The sequence below is a fragment of the Echinops telfairi genome, unplaced genomic scaffold (assembly GCF_000313985.2).
Source record: "Echinops telfairi isolate 266 unplaced genomic scaffold, ASM31398v2 ScPeMD7_70;HRSCAF=299, whole genome shotgun sequence".
Taxonomy (NCBI): domain Eukaryota; kingdom Metazoa; phylum Chordata; class Mammalia; order Afrosoricida; family Tenrecidae; genus Echinops; species Echinops telfairi.
The window spans coordinates 65981928-66002316 of NW_022103968.1; the positions used below are offsets into that span (position 1 = coordinate 65981928).

The following is a 20389-nucleotide window of genomic DNA, read 5'->3' on the forward strand; positions in this document are numbered from 1 at the left end:
GGGGAAGTATTTTATTCCATAACTGGGCAGGAAAGGAAGGGAAGCCAAGAGTGATCACCATTGTCAGTAGTTCTGGGCTGAATGTTGCATTTTACCACTATTGGCCACCTCTGCCCTTCTATGGAGTAGTGGCTGGTCCAAGTCTTGTCCCTTTTAGACCTGGTAGGATAGTATTCTTCCTAATGGTTAGAACAGGCGAGAATTATTCTCTGGTGTAAGTTTCTCTCTGCCTTTCCTTGGACACTGGATACATTTAGTTGCCCTCCTTCGGTGTGAATGGGGAATTGACCTACAGTTTATAAGGGCAGTGTGTGTCTTTAATTCTAATGGGGAAGCTGCTTCTCCCAGAAAGAGAGTGACTCTCACCTTTAGTATCATTAGAATTTAGACACTTATTGTACTCAGAATAGAGGTGGGGCTGTACTCCTAAGTAGGGATTACTTTATAGTTCCATCTGCAAACATTTGCTATGTCAGTTGCCTCACTATGCTTAGCCATTGTCATATTTCATTCTGTTCTCTTCCCTTTTCTTTTGGGAAACTACATGGTGAGGGCATCTATTACCTAGGGAGAACTCAGGAAGATTACGTAAGCTGTCTCCACCTCCCTTTCCCCGTCCTTCAGTCAGTGACAAGGAGAATGTGGTTGGATGTGAGGGGAGGCTTCTTAGTTCATAGAGGGGGAGATTTGGCCTTTTTGAGGGACTATCCCTCTGCTTTCTCATTAAGGCCTCTCCAATTCAGCCCTCTCGATGTGATCCCTGCTTGCTTCCTGTTTCCTCCCTTTCCTTATCTTTCTTCATCATAGTCTGAGCCATCACAGCCTCTGGGTTGGGCCACAAAGGGTTGGAATTTCAGATCTAGAAGGACCTGCTTTCAGTAATATGAGCTGGCTGCAGCTGTTCATGTCTAACCCCTGAGGGTTGAGAGAAGTTAACATCTGCTTCTTGTTCTTTTGTCTCCCTCCCTGTATTCCCCTGCTGCCTTTTTATTAAAACACTAAAAGCAACTCAATGAGCTGCCTCCTCAGCAGAAAACCAGGCACAGAATAGATCCTGATGCCATTCCTAGTCCAGTAAGTGCAGGGGGTGGGGGTATGGTGGGGGGTGCGTGTCATCCCTGTGTCAGTGTCATCCATGCATGCCTGTGACCTTGTCACCGCATCCACCATGTCCATCTTTCTGTCTTCTTTCCTTTGCTCTCCAGAGCCTTGCTTTGACAAGCTATAGGGATATGCATGCCCAAGTCACCATGTAATGAAGAGGTAGCAAGCTGTTAGTTGGTGGTTTAAGTATGGGTTGGTATCTAAGATCACATTTTGGGGTTTACTTTAGTATTTTTAAAAACCGTTTTACTGTGAATTAGGGTGGGGGTTACGTATCAGATCTTCATTTTGGCTTTCTACAACTTAAGCAAACCTTTGGAAGGTTTGCCCTGTCCTCCCTGAGTTCTGCCCCCTCAATCTTCCTCTTGTAGGATATTACCTCTCCTGTTTACCCTTTTTTCTTTTCAAAGTTTTATTGGCATAAAATTCACATATCATGCAGTTCAATAGTTCAGTCATATTAACAAGAGTTGTGCAATCATCACCTCAATCAGTTTTAGAACATTTTCTTCTTTCTTATACTCATTGTTATTAACTCCCCATTTCCCCCAACCTCCCCTGATATACCCCCAAGTAACCATTAATTCAGTTATTGTTACTATAGATTTACCTATCCTGGATTTCATATACAGAAAAACATGCCAAAAACTAACAACAACAACAAAGTAAAGCAGAAAAATCTCAACCATAAAGAAAGTAGAAAATATGAAAAGCTAGAACAAATTTTTAAATGGGTCAGAAGGGAGGTCAAATAAGATGTTAAATTAAAAAAAAAAAAAAAGATGTTAAATTTTAACCTAACTGCATCTACAATAATCCACTTTTAACTGCACTCTGCACGATACCAAGGCTGTTCACATCCCTGGACAGAGAGGAGTTTCTTTCCTTTTTTGTTTTTAAATTTATTTAAAAAATTTTTTTAAATCATTTTATTGGAGCTCATACAACTCTTATCACAATCTACACATACATCAATTGTGTAAAGCACACTTATACATTCATTGCCCTCATCATTCTCAAAACTCGCTTTCCGCTTGGGCTCCTGGAATCAGCTTCTCATTTTCCTTTCCGCCCCCCTCCCTTTTTTTTCTTTTTAAAATCATTCTCTTGGGGGCTTGTACAACTCTTATCACAATTCATACATACGTGTGTCAAACACATTTGTACATTTGTTGCCATCATTATTCTCAAAACATTTTCTTTCTACTTGAGCTCTTGGTATCAGCTCCTCATTTTCCCCCTCTCTCCCCGACCACCCTCCCTCATGAACCCTTGATAATTTATAAATTATTATTATTTTGTCATGTCTTACACAGTCCAACGTCTCCCTTCACCCACTTTCTGTTGCTCATTCCCCAGGGAGGGGGTTATATGTAGATCCTTGTGATGGGTTCCCCCTTTCTACCCCACCGTCCCCTTACCCTCCTGGTATCGCCACTCTCATTAGTGGTCCTGAGGGGCTTACCAGACAGAGGGGTTTCACTGGAGACTTAATCCATGTGTATTCCCCTGCACTTTTTTTTTAACTGAAACAACTTTAAAATGGGTCGAAAGGGAGATTTAATGATAAGAGACTACATTTTAACTTAACTACATCTGCCATAATCGACTTTACAATGTTCTCTGCCTGATGAAAAAAGTATTCACATCCCTTGACTATAGTTAGAGGGGATTCACTAGAGACTTAATTCATGTAAGGACCCCACAGATAGATTTTGGGCTTCCACCGTCATCCAAACTTTCTGCATAGCAGGTGTGCACAATTTAAGTTCTGATACCATTCCCTCCTTTGGATTTGGATTTTATTATAAACAATCCTTGGATCACACAGGCTGGCATGCTTCTTCCATGTGGACTTAGTTGACACCTCACTGAGATGACTGTTTGAAGACAAAACCTTTAAGATCCCAGGTGCTATTCTTTCTGATAGCCTGGCACCATTTAGTTTCCTGACCACTACCTTTGCTATAGCACCAATAATAATAAGATCAGATTTTAAGGGGGAGGGCCGAGTGGCAGGTTAAGTTTTGGTTTGGGACCTGCTGACTTTTCCAGGAGCCTGCGAATGACTTGTTATGTAATAGGACAAACTGAGCAGTCAATAGATTTTTCCACTTTGTGTTTGATATGTCCACAGCTTGTTGTGAAGAGACATGTGGGTGGGTGGCTACCAATGTACATGTTCACGGTGTCCCAAACTGGCATTTTTTACAGGAAGAGGGACTGGTAGTTTGGGAAGGTGTAGGCCATTCTCTCACCTTAGAGACTTTTGGACTCTATATTTGCATGCTCCAACCTTTCCTGCTGTGAGAGTAGTAGTCCCCCTTTCCTTCCTTTGCTTTTACTAAATTAATTAACTGATCCAAACTCATCAGCCTGCACAAGGGTTTAATCAACAGCTTTATAGTTTTGTTTTGTTTTTCTGTTTACCTTTTTCACTGTTAAGGTGTGGGGATGTGAGGGACTGAGGATAGAATTGGGCTACATAGATTGGGTACTTAGGCCTTTCCCACATACATAAATATGGATGCTTACCTGAAAAGAAGGCAGAATCTTCTCTTCACCTTTCCTGATCATTTCTGGTTGTTTTATCCTCTCCTTACCCTGTCCCTTGTACTTTCACTGAGTGTAGATTCATTTCAGGGAGATTCATTTTTACATGGTTACTGTTACCTGCTTTCCTGCCGTGATTCAGAATGTGTCTTTGGGAGAAGGGTGGCAGTGGCCAGTGCGGGTGGGGAATGGAATCTGCTCCTGTTTGAAAGATCATAATTAGAGCTGGAGCTCTCCTGGAGTGGGAGGCAATAAGAACGTGATCGCCATTCACTGGGGCTGGTGGGCTGGTTCATAAAGCAGTCCATACTCTATTGCCTGTCTAGCCTTTTGCTCCTGGCTCACAGGTAGAAGATTGGCATCATGGCATTTTATATGATCTCCAAAAGGAAAGCAGGTGGATGCATGTGATGTCCCTTGTCAAATTCTTAGTCTCTGGTGCTGTAGCTCTGGTCTTTCTTACTCCTGGCACTTGACCCCTTCTTTTCTTCTATCAGCTCACTCACTTCACTTCTTCCCTGCAGATTCAGGTCATTGAGGATGACAGGAACAATCGTGGTTCAGAGCCATTCGTTACTGGAGCACGGGGCCAGGTGCCACCCTTAGTCACCACCAACTTTCAGGTGAAAGACCAAGGTAAGAAGGGCATCCACGTTTACATTGGAGGCTTTTTCTGCGAGAATATCAGCTTGTTGATGGGCCTTTCATCAGTTTTTAATCAGACACCAATGCTTCGTTGGTCTCTGAGGGAAAGAATGGTACCATGTGCTCTAGCATTTGTTGGAGCAATGGGGTGGATCAGCAGTGGAGAGCTGACTGGTGTCTGTAGGGGATTCTGTCATCTGACTCAGGTTTTCTACCTTTTCCTTCAGGGAATGCAAGTCCCCGGTACATCCGATGCACATCCTATAATATTCCTTGCACATCTGACATGGCTAAGCAGGCTCAGGTGCCCCTGGCGGCCATCATCAAGCCTTTGGCAAGGCTGCCTCCAGAGGAGGTGAGTCAGGAAAGGGGCTAGAGCCTGATAGAAGGGAAATAAGGTTTCTTCTTATATGTGACTCTGCTATCACAATGGAAGAAGTCTTTGTTGGGTAAGAAGGGGAGGGTATCGTCAGAGGTTTTCTATCCCAGGACCCGTGTCTGGAGAGGATAATCAAAGAGAGATGAAAGCAAAAGCCCCAGGTATTGTAGGGCGCAATGGCAGAGGCCAATCTATAAGGAATGAGACAGTTGGCATGTAGGAGTTTCTCATAGCATGATTATCCAGAGGATTAGAAATGTATTCTATTTTTGCTTATATGCTGCCCTAGCATCCCAGGTTGGTTAGGGATGTTAGGTAAGAGAAAAAGATGAGAACCTAATCGCTGTTCCCTCCTCTGCCAACTCTTGTCTGAAATCCCCATGAAAACCTAGGCAGCAGCTCATGTCCATGCCTGTCTTATCTGACGTAGGATGGGAGTCTGTGATGGAAAACTCAAGACTCACCCTGCGTCACACTTCCATCTTTGGCTTTCTATTTTCTCTTTCTCTCACTGGGTCTCAGTGGAGATGACCGGACACTTGGCTACTGCTCTCTTCTCTATAGGGTGACATATACCGAGGGCATCAGTTGATACCACAGAAACCCAAGGGTGAGCGAGGACAAAGGTCATATCGATCTGTGGCTGGGAAGGAAGCAGGAGTCCAGATCCTGAGGGCAAGAGTGAAGGGAATTAGAGAAAGGGCCGGAAATAAGAATCTTAGGTAATCTTTGGCTTTCCATGTGTTCATGGCAGCCCCAGGCATAGTGTGGCCAACTTCATGGCCCCTACTTTCTTTTAAGGAGAAGTACAATTCTGAGGATGGGGACTAGGGAGAGAGAGTTTTAGAATTTGGTCTCAGGGATACTTTCCTGTGACCAGTAGTACACTCATTACTTGCCCTTACTTGCGCTCGTGCATCCCGCCCCCTTCCTACTTCAAGGCAGAATATCTGAGCCACTCCCCTTCTCCTTCCAAGTGGTTCCTCCTCAGCTGTTGCCACATGCTTGTGCTCGCTGTAGCGTTCCCGCCATGTCTGAGCCACCTCCCCCTTTGCTTCTTAGGCTTCACCGTATGTTGTGGATCATGGAGAATCTGGCCCTTTGCGATGCAATCGCTGCAAAGCATACATGTGCCCCTTCATGCAGTTCATTGAGGGAGGGAGGCGCTTCCAGTGCTGCTTTTGCAGTTGTATCAATGATGGTATGTTCAAGGAAGCTGGGATTAGGGAGATTGGGGTGGCAGGGGGTGGGGGTGGGGGCTTGTTTACATCTTCATTGTTCTCTTTTTAGTTAGATAAATGAGGGTTTGTTTTTCAAGAATTGGGGAAGTAGGGCACAAGTGGAACGTGGAGGCAGTGGAGTCAGCTCAGCCAAGTTCTGACTGAACTAAAATTGGCATTTGAGTAACACTGCCGTACTTCCCACAGTCCCTCCCCAGTATTTTCAACATCTGGATCATACCGGCAAACGTGTGGATGCTTATGACCGTCCTGAGCTCTCTCTGGGTTCATATGAATTCCTGGCCACCGTAGATTACTGCAAGGTGAGGGGAACGTAGCGTGGGGAGGAGGAGTGGGTGGAGGTCAATGAGACAGCTGAAACGTGCTCTTTTCATTTCCTTCCCTTCATCCCTTGGAGGCTGGTTTCTTTCCAGTCAACAGAGCTCTACCAATAACCCCCTTCTTCCAACATTTCCTTCCTTGCAGAACAACAAATTCCCCAGCCCTCCTGCCTTCATCTTCATGATCGATGTCTCCTACAATGCCATCAGGAGTGGTCTTGTTAGGCTCCTCTGTGAGGAGCTCAAGTCACTGTTAGACTTTCTACCTAGGTGAGAGTTTGGGAGCTGAGGTGATTCCTTTGGATAATGATGGGATGGCTGGGTTGACTAAGAAAATGGGGTCTGATGTCCTGAAGTTGGGGGTGCTGGGGAAGGTGGCAAAGCTGGGTAACAATGTCATCTTTACAGAGAGGGCAGTGCAGAAGAGTCTGCGATCCGTGTGGGCTTTGTCACCTACAATAAGGTGCTCCACTTCTACAATGTGAAGAGCTCATTGGCTCAGCCACAGATGATGGTTGTATCTGATGTGGCTGACATGTTTGTGCCACTGCTAGATGGCTTCCTGGTCAATGTCAATGAATCCCGGACAGTCATTACCAGGTAAGAGATGAATTGGGAGTTTTAGCAAAGAGGAGGTGGAGTGGGTACAACCAGAGAAAGCTAGGAAATTGAACAGAGGACCAGAAGATGGCCAAAAACTGAGGCTCAGGGGGTTTTCAGAGTCTGGGGGCCAAGTGACTCTTGAGAAAGTTTAAATGTGAGGAACCTGAAATGTGGATAGCAATTTTGATCGCCTCTCAACACTTATCTCTTCAGTTTATTGGACCAGATTCCAGAAATGTTTGCAGACACAAGGGAGACGGAGACAGTATTTGCCCCAGTTATCCAGGCTGGGATGGAGGCTCTGAAGGTAAGGCTGGAGTTCCCGGCAGTCACCCCGCCTCACTTTTCTCAGACCATATTACCCCTTGGGGTACAATCCCAGTTTCTACAGTGAAGACTGTTCATTGAACCAGCCTTTCTGATGTAGTGAGCTCCAAATCAATGAGGAGGGAAGGATGGATGCAAATCGAATGCAAACAGAATAGGAGTTGTGGTAGCACAGTGGTTAAGCACGTGGCTGCTAACTGAAGGACCGGTGGTTTGAACTCACCTAGCAGCTCTGTAGGAGGAAGAGGTGGCAGTCGGCTTCCTTAGATTACAGCATCGGCAACCCTGAAGGGCAGTTCTCCACGATGGCAGTGGGCTGAGTTAAAGGGAAGAATGAACAAGTAATCTTCTTTCTAGGCTGCGGAATGTGCAGGGAAGCTCTTTCTGTTCCACACATCCCTGCCCATTGCGGAGGCACCGGGAAAACTGAAGAACAGGGATGACAGGAAGTTAATCAACACAGACAAGGAGAAGGTATGGGATTGAAAAGAGAACAAGTCCGCTACAGAGGAAGGCTACAACTCTTCACAAGGTCATACCTGTGCCTTTTTGGAGGGAAATAGGGTCCAGATACCCTGCCATTTCACACCCCACACCTATTTATCCCATCTCCTTCCCAAAGCTCTTGGTAAACCATTTAAGCTCCTTGGAGACAGTGCTGAATTCCTACAAGTATCTAAATGCCCCATAGTATTTATAGTTGGCCTTCCTGTATCCATGGGTTTCACATGGGTGGAATCATCCAACTGCAAATTGAAAATAATTGGGGAGCGGGCTGTAAGCGGTAAGTAATCAAAGGAACTAAGAGAGAGTGTAAAGTGCTGTTTGTATAGCATTTCTATGGTATTAGATAATAAAAGTAATCTAGAGGTGATTTAAAGTATACAGAAGAATGTGAGTAGGTTACATGCAAACACAACCCAATTTCACATAAGGGACTTGAACATCTGCAGATTTTTGGGTATTTGCTGAGGGGTCACGGGGACTCCCCTCCACCTGCCCCACTCCCCCCACCCCCATACCAAGGGACAACTGCTATTTGGGTCTTTTCTTTTTACACCTCCTAGACGCTGTTCCAGCCTCAGACAAGTGCCTATCAGACACTAGCCAAAGAGTGTGTGGCCCAAGGCTGCTGTGTAGACCTCTTCCTCTTCCCTAACCAGTATGTGGATGTGGCCACGCTCTCTGTGGTGCCTCAGCTCACTGGTGGCTCTGTCTACAAATATGCTTGCTTTCAGGTATGGCATGGGACTTTGGGTGGCAAGTGGCAGCAGAGCTGGAAGTGCTTGCCACCATGTGGGTGACTCTGTATCTGTCAGGAATAGTCTGAGGTAGACTGCTTCGTGTAAAGAAGAGAGCCCTGAAAGTATAGGGGTTAAGAGCATGGAATTTAAGAATCAGCCCCGAACTGATATTTATTATTTACTAGTGACACGACTTGGGAGAAATTATTTAATTAACTTATTTATTTCATTATCTGTAAAGTGGAGTTTTCATAATTTTGTATTAGGATTGGTCATCAGAATCAAATAAGATCTTGTAAATCACTTGGTGTCATACCTGGAGTGTGTCCAGTGCTTCAAAAGCTGTCCTCATTAGCATCATTATCCATCTTCACTGTCATTGTCAGAAAGACTAAGCAGACTTGTAGAGTGGAGGGGGTGCCGACAGATGAGAGATTGTCTGTTGCAATGTGACTCTGGACCTGGGGGGGGGCGCTGCAGGTGGAGAACGATCAGGAACGGTTCCTGAGTGACCTGTGTCGGGATGTCCAGAAGGTTGTTGGCTTTGATGCTGTGATGCGGGTCCGAACAAGCACTGGTCAGTCCTGGTTGGAGAAGAGCAGGGTTGGGGTCGGGAGGGGGGCTAAATCTAGGAGGGAGCCATGTGGCACCTGCCACACCTTTTAGCCTTGGCCCTGTCTGTGTGGCCTTAGGTATTCGTGCTGTAGATTTCTTTGGGGCTTTCTACATGAGCAACACAACAGATGTGGAGCTAGCCGGACTGGATGTGGACAAGACTGTGACTGTCGAGTTCAAGCACGATGATCGGCTGAATGAGGAGAGCGGAGCCCTCCTTCAGGTGGCAAGCAGAGGCAGGGCCCAGGGAGCGGGGGTCAAGTATCATTTCTGATTAGAAATGGACTGCAGGAAAGGGAGTGGGATGGGTAGAGAGGGCTGGAGAAGAGCGGGCTCCTGTCTCCCGCTAGTTTAATGGTATCACAAAGGAGCTCCCATCTTCCTCCCTTGCCCTAGTGTGCCCTGCTTTACACCAGCTGTGCAGGACAGCGTCGACTCCGTATCCACAACCTGGCCTTGAACTGCTGTACTCAACTGGCTGACCTGTATCGGAACTGTGAGACTGATACGCTCATCAACTACATGGCCAAGTTTGGTGAGGGAGAGGCAGAGGGGGGGTTGGGTTGAGACAAAAGTCCAGGATGACTAACAGATCAACATTCTGGGATAGGGGTGATAGCAGGAAGTTGACCTGTGTGATCTCTCCCATCCAGCATACCGGGGGGTCCTGAGCAGCCCTGTGAAGACTGTGCGTGACACGCTCATCACCCAGTGTGCCCAGATCCTGGCCTGTTACCGAAAGAACTGTGCCAGCCCTTCTTCTGCCGGGCAGGTGGGGCAAGCATGGAGGAGGGGTTGCAGGGAAAGATATTGTATGTGGAAAGGATGTCTCATAATCCTTGACTTTATTTTGATCAATTTCTCAGTTGATTCTTCCTGAGTGCATGAAGCTACTCCCAGTTTACCTGAACTGTGTGTTGAAGAGTGATGTCCTGCAGCCTGGAGCTGAAGTCACCACTGATGACCGGGCCTACGTCCGACAGCTGGTTACCTCCATGGATGTAGCTGAGACCAATGTCTTTTTCTACCCTCGGCTCCTACCGTTGGTGCGATTGAGAGTTGTAGTGTGAGACATTGCATGAGAAAAGGGGCACCTTAGAAGTTCAGCAATAGGAGAAGGACATGCATTATCTCATACAGTTTCATACTGAGACAGCTACTAAGACCCTAGAAGGAAAGAGTGGTCTCTAGGGGTTGTTTTCTGGGAAGAAAAAACCCAAAAGACTCAGTTTTTGCTTTTTTATTTTCTCCTGGTAGGGGCTGACTTGTGGTCTTTTATAACCCTTTGTCCCATTCCTTTTGTGTAGACTAAATCTCCCATTGAGAATACCACGGAGCCACCAGCAGTTCGCGCGTCGGAAGAGCGTCTAAGCAGTGGAGATATTTATTTGCTGGAGAATGGCCTCAACCTTTTCCTCTGGGTGGGAGCCAGCGTCCAGCAGGGTGTTGTCCAGAACCTCTTCAACGTATCCTCCTTCAGTCATATCACCAGTGGCTTGGTGAGGGCAGAGAGTCACGGAGACTGTGTATTTGAAAGGGCATGTCGTGATATGAGGGAGCCAATAAAGCCAGCATGGTGCTCCCTTTAAGTAGCAGGGAGTACAATTTGGGGGGTCCTGGGAGGGTAGGAGGGTGCTGTATTCCCTGATAAGATATATAAATAAGTGCTGCTTCATCTTACATTGACTCAGGGATAAATGAATTTTGTGTTCCAGAGTGTTCTGCCAGTTTTGGATAATCCGCTGTCTAAGAAAGTGCGAGGCCTCATCGATAACTTAAGGATGCAGAGATCGCGGTACATGAAGGTAACACTAATCCTCAACCCTGGATTTCAGTTTTGTCAGGTCTTCAACTGGAAGTGGGTTGGGGAGGGACTGGGTAATGGGGTTTCAGGCATGTTAATTCCCCTTGGCCCTTCCTCATGACCCTGCATTCTGGCCATAGCTTATCGTGGTGAAACAGGAGGACAAACTGGAGATGTTGTTCAAGCACTTCCTGGTGGAAGACAAGAGCCTGAGTGGGGGAGCATCCTATGTGGACTTTCTCTGTCATATGCACAAGGAGATTCGGCAACTACTGAGCTAGATCAAGCGGGTAAATGGCATAAGGTCCCGGGCCAGCTTCCAGAAAGTACCCCAGATGGTAGAGAAATTGGGACAGTTCCATATCTTATAAGTCATGTAAGCTGAAGCCACCTCAGACTCTTTCGGGGGAGAGGGAGGTATGAGACACCTTTCTGGGCTCAAATATCCCACCACTCTTTGTCATGTCCTGCTGCTGGAAGGTGTCCTTACCCCTCACCTCACCCCCTCCCTGCTAATACTGTCGTAATGAATGTAGTTTCTCAGTTAACTGTATATGATTTGGTGTTGGGTGTTTGGAAGTGCCCAGACCTTGGCAATATTATGTGTCCCTTTGGCCCAGCCTCCAAGAGGAAAGGGGCAGGTGGGAGGTAGAGACCCAGGGTTACTGCAGGTCGGGGTGAATTCAGCTATGTGCCATCAGCAACTTCCTATATTAGGGATGAGATATACAGGTGCACAAGAGCTGGGATATAGACCATATGTGGTAGAGAGAAGACGTCGGTCCTTCCTGGGCCTGGAGATCAGCTGCCAAGTCAGAGTTCCCGAGAGTACTTGATGGGCTCTTTCTCTGTGCTTCCACTGCTCTTTCTCTCTTCTGCAATGATTGGTAATCACTCCGTGGTATTGTCAGACATGAACGAGCCTGGGAACTCATCTGGAAAGTACATGAGACCTGGAAGAGGTACTAGCCTCCTCCTCAGTTGGAGAGGTCCCAACACTGGATGGTTCTGTAGAGAGCCTGGTCAACAATTTGCAATACCTCACAGAGCCAGCCCACATCCTCCTCTAAGCTCCACTGGAAACATTCACTGCCTCTCCAAACTGAAGGGTTTGGGTTTGGGGAGAAAGAGGCAGAGCTTCTGGAGCACCGCACTATCCTGCCTGGACACCACCCGGATTTGTTATTGACAGAGTGGCTTGACAATTATCTTCCAAGGCCAATTGGCTGGGACAGGACAAGGGCTAGGCGGGAGATGGCCAGACCTGTCAGCTCCCAGCCTGGGATGTACCTGCTCTGGACCTCTCATTTCTCTTCCTTGGTTTATTTTTCAATGCATCTTTAATTTGTAAAGAAATAAAATAAATTAAGACAGAACCAGTAGCTTCGTCCTTAATCCAGCGCCTGCCCAGTTTCCCTTCATCCCCTTCTGCCAGTCCTTGCAGCTCAGCTCAGGGGAAGTGGCTTGCTGAGCAGAGTTGCGCATGCGTCCTCCGTGGCGGAACCTCAGCCCCTTGTGGCTCTAGCCAGTGGGGCGGGGTTTTGTTCTGAAGGGCGCTGGCTGCCGGAGTGGACATGGCTGTGGGCCTCGCGGGGTTTGTGCTCGTCGTTCTGCCGGGGCTTGGTGTCTGCCTGGCTAGCGGTCCTGGGCCCGTGGCGGAGGTGGAGGCCGGCGGGGAAGCGGCGTGGGCGGAGCCATGGGATGGCGCGGTCTTCCGGCCACCGTCCCCGCTGGGCTCCGTTGGGGTGGCGCACCGTTCGGGGAGCGCAGGGCCAGGGTGGGAGGAAGGGCTGGACTTGCCCGTGCTCCTGTGGTGGAGCCCTGGGCTGTTTCCTCACTTCCCGGGGGACTCGGAGCTCATCGAGTGCCCGCGCGGTGCCTGCGTGGCATCCCGGGACCGACGGGTCCGGGGGAACCCGCGGACGCGCGCCTTGCTCTTCTACGGCACCGACTTCCGAGCGTCAGAGGCGCCGCTGCCGCGCTTGGCGCACCAGAGCTGGGCGCTCCTGCACGAGGAGTCGCCCCTTAACAATTACTTGCTGAGCCACGCGGCGGGCATCCGCCTCTTTAACCTGACCGCTACCTTCAGCCGCCACTCGGACTACCCGTTGTCCCTGCAGTGGCTGCCCGGGATCGCCTATCTGCGCCGCGCGGCCACCCCACTCCCGGAGCGCTCCGAGTGGCGCCGCCGTGGCTATGCGCCGCTGCTCTACCTGCAGTCCCACTGCGACGTGCCCTCGGACCGGGACCGCTACGTGCGAGAGCTCATGCGCTACATCCCGGTGGGTGAGCGCGAGCGCCCTGGGGCTGGGCGGGCAGGGCTGAGGTCAGGATCCCTGGTGTCCAAGCTGACCAGCCGTACGTGTCCTCTGCCCCACCCAGGTGGACTCCTACGGGAAATGCCTGCAAAACCGGGAGCTGCCCAGCCCACGGCTGCAGGACACAACCACAGCCACCACCGAGGATCTAGAACTCTTGACCTTCCTGTCCCGGTATAAGTTTCACTTGGCCTTCGAAAATGCCATCTGTGATGACTACATGACGGAAAAACTCTGGCGCCCCATGCACCTGGGTGCTGTGCCTGTGTACCGCGGCTCTCCCTCGGTGAGGGACTGGATGCCGAACAATCACTCCATCATCCTCATTAATGACTTCGAGTCACCTCAGAAGCTGGCAGAGTTCATTGACTTTTTGGACAACAATGATGAGGAATATATGAAATACCTGGCCTACAAGCAACCTGGGGGCATAACTAACCAGTTCCTTCTGGCTAGTCTGAGGCATCGAGAGTGGGGAGTGAATGATCCTTTACTGCCCAACTACCTTAATGGATTTGAGTGCTTCGTCTGTGACCATGAGCTGGCACGGTTGGAGGCCGAGAAAGCACATGCAGCCTCTCCAGGGGACACCCCTGCCCCTGAGCCTCACATTGCCCAGCCCTCACACATGAACTGCCCAATGCCCACCCCTGGCTTTGGCAATGTGGAAGAGATTACTGAGAGTGACAGGTAAGGGCAGTTGGTGGCCCCTGCAGATCAAATTGCGCATTGGAGTGCATACTGGGGATTTGCACAGGCACTGAGGGCGATGATGTAGAAGGAATTTTAGACATGGACTCTCTGCCTTTAAGGGGTTAAGGGCCTATGTAGTTGAGGAGGTAGGGCAAACTGGAAATGTTCAGTAAAATATCTAAAGTATAATTCAAGATAAATACATGTAAAAATCAGTGTATGCCATAGTGGTTTAACAAGTCTTTAACCAGAGCAGAGGGCTTGTGCAGGGAAGTGATGTGGGAAAGACACAGTTGAGCAGATAACTAGGGCTGGGTTGTAGACAGCTCAGGAATTTAGACTGTCCTGAAAGTCTTCTCTATGTATGGAGCATCTTGTGTATAGTGGGGGTGAGGATAGGGCCAAACGGAGTATTTTTCGGGAGATTTACCTGGCATAGGCAAAGTTTGCACCTGTTAACCAGGCATAATTATTAATAGCATTTCCTTTCACTCAGAAGAGTGCCTGGTTTCGATCATAATTTACAATGATCACTAGACAGAATTCAAAGGAGTGCTGGCGGAAGATTAATTCGACAATGGGGGTCAGTATGGATTGGAAAAGGAGTGAGAAGGTTACTCTCGAGTCTAGAAAGGGGTGGCTTTGGGAACCAAAGTCAGCCTTGGAAATGGGGGCGGGACATGTTGAAGAGACCTACAGCAAACCATGCCTGTTGGACTAGAGGTTATTAAATTTCACAAACGGGCTGCTAGAATACCTTTGGAGATTGACTTGGGCAGTCAACATCAGAGAGTTGCTGAGAAGAGGGTAAGTAAAAAAGTTTTGCTGCTAGAGTACCAGTTCTTACATGCATGGTTTCGTTCCAAGTAAAACCTTTTTAAACATGTCTGTGATCAGTGGATGGCTGCAAATTCTCTCAGTAATACTTTTGTCTAAGTCTTGTTAAGGTACCTTTAAAAAAGGGATACTTTTGTGCCATGGAGAGGAAAAAAAATTTTTTTAGGTCAGAGCTAATACCAGGTTTTTAAAAAATGAAATTCAAGTGGGCATCTTTATTGAAGCTTTGCAACAAGTTTATAGGGACGCTGCCCTGCATCAAACAACAGCTTCTCAATGGATCCAAGAGTGGGAAGACTATCAATCTCAACGATGAAGAAACTGGCTGAAGCCAGAAACTGGTGGAAGAGGGGACTATAGCATTACCATTGATGTGATAGCTGCATAAGATGGGATGTCACATAATTTAACATTTTTCCATTTAAAGCAAACATCTTCATCTCAGCAAGCTATCAGCTTGATAGGTGACAAAAAAAAAAAAAGCATCTACATGAAGATCAGGTAGCTCACAGAGCTTATATCTCCATCAGTCCTTTCAGCAAGATCAAAGTTAATGAAAATAATTTTCTGGAATGAATAAGAACCAATCTTAGATTTACCAATAAACTCCAGAGAGAAAAGTTGTTGGGTCACTTAAATTCATTCAGAAAAGGCAACTTAGGTTAGGTGATTGGTTTTTGGATCCAAATGAGGCCATCTTTATAGATTTTTCTCAAAGGATCATGGGATCGTATTAGTTTTAAAATTGAAAACGGTATTGGTGAGAAAAAGGCTTATATAAGTACTGAGGATTTTTTTCTCCCCCCATCATGACAATGTGCTTGCTCGTTTATTCTTCCAGGGTAGCAAGGGCATCCTATGAGAATTTTGTCCCCTAAACACCCTATAGCCCTGCTCTTGTCCCTTTAGACTTTTTTTGTTCCTGAACACTTAAAAGGAATGCAATTGGAATCTCTTGAGGTTGCTAAAACTGCCATTTTGACATGATGTAAATAAAAGAGCTCAGCATTCCGTGAGTAAGGGTTAGAAAGAGGGAAACGCTGTCTTCAGAAGGGTATAGACCTATGTCAAGTAATAATTGCATCACATTTTCGTTTAATAAAGGATTGTTACTTTGTAGCAATGTTTTTTGACTTACCCTAGCACAAGCTCTGTTGGCATAGTTTGGTCCTGGTGGTGGAATGTTCCGCCAAGTTTTTTTCTATTTAATTTATGCCAAATATGATATGACTAAATAGAGGAAAAGGGAAACCAAGTCTCTCTACATTGGAAAACCAGTAGCAGGCAAGTTAGGAATATGAAACTCAGGCTGTGTGATATATTTGTGTTATTGGGCTGGTGCCTGTCATTGTGCTAGTACTGAGTTTACATCGCATTTCCTTCCTTTCTCAGCAGAACCTTTCCCTAGTTAGAGATCACAAGATCTACTTAAGGTTCTCTGGCCTAACTTGGAGAAAAGTCGGATATATAGCTATATGAAGGCTTCATAATTCAACTCCCATTTTACTGTTTCAGCTGGAAAGAGATGTGGGTGCAAGATTACTGGCAAGGTCTGGACCAGGGGGAAGCTCTCGCTGCCATGATCCACAACAATGAAACACAGCAGAGGAAATTTTGGGATTACCTACATGAAATCTTCATGAAAAGGAACCAGAATCTCTAATTACCCTTGCAAGAACTTTTAACTCAGTAAAGCTAAGGAAAGAGAAGTCCTTTCTACCATGAGACTTAAAGGACATCTACTGGACAAATCCCTAAGGAACACTGTCTTATCATGGACTGAAGATGCTCCAGTTCGATTCACTGATATTTTATTCAAAGATGTGTAGTCCGTATCTCAGTCTATGGTAATAGGGCTTTTTCTCAAGGGGAGGTCGAGGCATCCGTTTGTGGTTCAATGGGAAACAGAGGTCTGAAGCACTTATTTGATGCATCGTGCTGCTCCAACAAGTTTTAGAACTGTTCATTCCTGTGGCCATTTTATCCTCTCAGTTGTGATCACACCACCACCCTAGTACTAGACTACCCGTGAGGTAAGATGAGCCAGGGTAGGATCTTACCACTTCGTCCATTCTCCAAATTACTGCAAGCCGAGTGCTCACTTGGCCTCTCCAAATTTCTCATATTCAATACATCTCCTAATAATCTTTTCCTCGCCTTCTTGCTTTATAAACTGTTAGGTTGGTGGGCAAACAAAACTTCTGGTGGGTTGTAATCTGGTCCTCAGAGGTGGTATTTTTATATCACATCAACCTTTTAATTGCAGATGACTTTGCCCTTCCTGGTTTTAAGTTCTTCCCTCTCTGGAGCTGCAGTCACCTTGCCACCAATACCACATTCATTCTTTCATCTCAGTTGCCTATAGGTTTGGCAGCTTTTCTTAACTCCTGGTTTCTTCTCTAGGACCTATTGGAATTCTTCCTTACTTCCTGACACAAAGGTTCAGTGGCTAATTCAGTGCCATGTCAATTTAATAGCTCATCCTGTTCTATTTTAGGTTAGACATGGAGAATAAGGCGAGAAATCATAGAAAAAGGCTTATTCATGTATAGTAGATTAATTTTAAAGTGTTAAAATAGTCTGTAGGAATCAAAGATCACATTTTTATTTGGCAAAAGTGGGTTGAGTAAGGCTGCTAACTGCCTGTCAGTCGTTCAAGCTCACTAGCCATTCTGAAGGAGAATGAAGCTGTCTGTTTTCATAGACTTATCATTCCAAAACTCCAAAAAGAAGCAGTTCTGCTACGTCTGACAGGGTCACTCTGAGTTGTATCAACTCTAGGATGGTGGGTTTCATTTTGTTTATTTTTTGGTGGGGGGGGTGTTTGTGTGTGTATTTTTCTGTTGGCCTAATGAACTAGTTCCTCTATTTTATCATTTTTATTTGCTACAAAAGCCCATTTCCCCACCAAAGAATCATGGAAAGTATGATAGAAGAAAAATGTTTAGGGCTGCTAGGAGTGGTAATCAGCTCAATAGCAGAGGTTAACTGTGGCTTTCTGGTTTACCCTCACAGAGAAGCCCTGGTGATGCAGTGGTGAGGTGAGGTAGTTAGCTGCTAACTGGAAGGTGGGTGAGTCCACGGGGAAAAGCCCACCTCTGTGGAGACCACAGCCTTGGAAACCCTGTTGGGACCACTCTGCTTTGTCCTATAGGGTAGTAGTTGGAATTGACTCGATTCGATATCAATGGTGTGATCATATTCTATACAGTATTTTTCTATTGGAAGCGAATATCCCAGCATGTTCACTCTGTAATTGATATCCCTTTATACAACTTTATAGTGGTCACAGATACTACTTGTATCTGTGTTGGAGCCCACCCAAGGGCTCCAGGTGGTAAAGAGGCTTGGTACCACAAGCGGCTGGCTAAATAAAAATTTAGTTACATTTGGTAATGGAGGCAAACTTTTAAACTGCTGTGGTTTGAACATCAGCCTAATTCCTTCTGGGTAAGGAGACCAATGGTTTTTTTCTGAGGCACTGGAACTAGAAATACCTTGGGCCCTTGAGCTATTCTGATAGTAAATAGGTTGCATGTGGTATATTAGTTGCTTTAACAGTTTGGATCTACACTTAATAATGTGATGTCTAAGGACTTGCGCACCAAGCAAAGCTGTCATTTAGGCTTGATTTTGCTACCACTTTGGTTCTTTTTCAGTTTATTCAATATAAAATGCCCTTGTAACAGCACAGAAACAGGACTCTGTTTTCTAATTGATATAGTGTAAAGTTCATACTACACAGTGCAAACCTCAGTTAGGACTCAGAGTTCATTATTTGCAATAAAAAGGTAAGGGAAAATATGCAAGAGTCATTCTGAGCTCACTAACTCACCTGGGCATTTGTTTAGCACTTTAAAAGTGCCCAGTGGGCTGCTATATATGAAGGATGTGGGTACAGACTAGGGTCTGCTCTGTGGTCAACTGTTTCCCACACTCTCTTTTTAAATTTTTTTTTTTATTTCTTTTTAATTTTTATTTTTTTAACAGTTTTAATAGCACTTCTTCCACGTGTCATACAATTCAATAATTCAATCGTATCAAGAAGAGTTGTACAGTTGTTACCATATTCAATTCTAGAACAATATCTCCTTCCTTGTACTCATTGTTATTCATGTAATTATATATTTTTCTAATTGTGGCATAAATATACACAACAAAACATTCTCCAATTCCACAACTTCTATTTGTATAACTCAGTGCCAAATTATTCTACCACCATAGACTCAGTGCTCCCTAAGCAACACAGATTTTCTTTTATTCCTGTTACAAGTATTCACAAAATAACAGAATAAATCAGGTGCTACACTTCCCACAAGGTACTTCACTTTCAACTAAAGGCTGCACTTTCCTTATAGAGAAAGTAAATATTGTCCATTTTCTTTGGGCCCCAGCTTACAATGTATACAGCATCAGGCTTACTCCAAGGTTGGGGTTACTGGGTGTTAGAAATGTCTGATTGGAATTAGTTTTATATATACTACCAGTACAAATGTTACTATTTTCTATTATATTATCTCAGGTTTTATCTTCTATAGTAAACTGTTCATCTATTCGACAGTGTCTGTTGTTTGGTTATTTTTCTGGGGTGGCATGAAAAGGGTTGAAGATCTGCAGAAATATTTCAAATATTTGTTCATTTCACAAGTATAGCTGATTCTCATTATTCATGATAACCAAACCAAATTCACTGCCACAAAGTCAATCTTGACTCGTATCAGCTCTCTAGGGCAGAGTAGAACTGCCCCTGTGGGTTTCCAAGACTAAATCTTCACAGGAATAGAACGCCTCACAATCCTCCTGCAGAATGGCTGGTAGTTTTGAACTGCTGACCTTGTGATTAGCAGCCCAATGCATGCGTAACCCACTACTCCACCAGGGTTCCCTTTTTCACGACAGTTATGTTAAATGAAGTTGCCCAAAACAGTGAATTAGCAAGCAGTCAACCATTGCTCCAATGGGAAATACCTAACCAAGTTCCTGCAAGCCACTGTTCACATTTTCTTCAAAAGCTCATGTGTGTTTCTACTTGTGTTAGTCTGGGTTGACTAGAGAAAAAAATCCAGAGACATTCATATGTATTTAAGAGAGAACTTTATCTCAAAGAGCAGTTGTACATTAAGAAAACATACCAGCCCAGTCCAGATCAAGTCCATAAGTCCAATATTACCCCATCTCTTGATACTAGCCCATAAATTCCTCTTTAGACTCACGCAGCCATGCAATGATGCTGAAGGAAGGAAGATTACAGGCCAGTGGATGGAAAGTATTGTGGGTCCAATGGTGGTGGAAGCATCTCAGCACTGGCATGGGTCTCCATGTGGCTCCTCCAGCTGCAGAGCTCTGGCTCCATCTGTGGCTCCGTGTGGTTTGTCATCAGGAATATGAAGCAGAAGAGAGTGTGTGTCTGGCCTCCAGTCAGCTATTTATCTCTGTTGTACCTGCAAATGACGTTAACAAGCTAGGACCTGATTGACAGGCTAGACTCCACCCCTTCCTCAAATTCACAGATTATGTAACTTCCACGCTATAATACTTTGTTTAATATATATTTCACTAATTATTACATGTCATCTATGATAAAAAGTGCTGTATTGAGTTTATACTTTCAATCTTTTACTCAGTTATACACACAATACACAGTACTCAGTAAATACATTCAATGCTATTAACACACTATACAGTACAGGAATGCAAATAAAAGTC

The 20389-nt window shown here is 45.7% G+C and overlaps 2 protein-coding genes across 4 annotated transcripts in view; both read left to right on the forward strand.

Moving 5' to 3' along the window:
• The window catches only part of SEC24C (SEC24 homolog C, COPII coat complex component), a 28391-nt gene extending 16180 nt beyond the window's left edge, over positions 1-12211 (forward strand). For 2 of the 3 annotated variants that reach the window (XM_045291494.1, XM_045291493.1), the window contains exons 7-24: positions 1006-1074; positions 4182-4293; positions 4530-4657; positions 5744-5882; positions 6109-6224; positions 6388-6512; positions 6651-6842; positions 7059-7152; positions 7530-7646; positions 8240-8410; positions 8897-8993; positions 9109-9254; positions 9428-9566; positions 9685-9803; positions 9898-10077; positions 10339-10530; positions 10747-10836; positions 10976-12211. In XM_045291494.1, the coding sequence (XP_045147429.1) occupies positions 1006-1074; positions 4182-4293; positions 4530-4657; positions 5744-5882; positions 6109-6224; positions 6388-6512; positions 6651-6842; positions 7059-7152; positions 7530-7646; positions 8240-8410; positions 8897-8993; positions 9109-9254; positions 9428-9566; positions 9685-9803; positions 9898-10077; positions 10339-10530; positions 10747-10836; positions 10976-11116 (2367 nt within the window). In that variant the 3' untranslated portion in view covers positions 11117-12211. The remainder of the gene's footprint in view (positions 1-1005; positions 1075-4181; positions 4294-4529; positions 4658-5743; positions 5883-6108; positions 6225-6387; positions 6513-6650; positions 6843-7058; positions 7153-7529; positions 7647-8239; positions 8411-8896; positions 8994-9108; positions 9255-9427; positions 9567-9684; positions 9804-9897; positions 10078-10338; positions 10531-10746; positions 10837-10975) is intronic. The other variant, XM_004701173.2, reaches the window with a different exon arrangement.
• A 198-nt stretch (positions 12212-12409) lies between these two features.
• FUT11 (fucosyltransferase 11) lies at positions 12410-18691 on the forward strand. Its single transcript, XM_004701175.2, has 3 exons — positions 12410-13117; positions 13218-13843; positions 16199-18691. Exons 1-3 carry the CDS (start codon positions 12410-12412, stop codon positions 16344-16346), a joined length of 1482 nt encoding a protein of 493 aa, XP_004701232.1. The 3' UTR covers positions 16347-18691.
• Positions 18692-20389: the final 1698 nt, after the last annotated feature.

Excerpts from the sequence above, each read along its gene's own strand:
- FUT11 (XM_004701175.2), top strand. The coding sequence starts at position 12,410 with ATGGCTGTGGGCCTCGCGGGGTTTGTGCTCGTCGTTCTGCCGGGGCTT. Across the intron at positions 13,118-13,217 it reads AGCTCATGCGCTACATCCCG|GTGGACTCCTACGGGAAATG; the intron begins GTGGGTGAGCGC and ends TGCCCCACCCAG. Across the intron at positions 13,844-16,198 it reads GAGATTACTGAGAGTGACAG|CTGGAAAGAGATGTGGGTGC; the intron begins GTAAGGGCAGTT and ends TTACTGTTTCAG.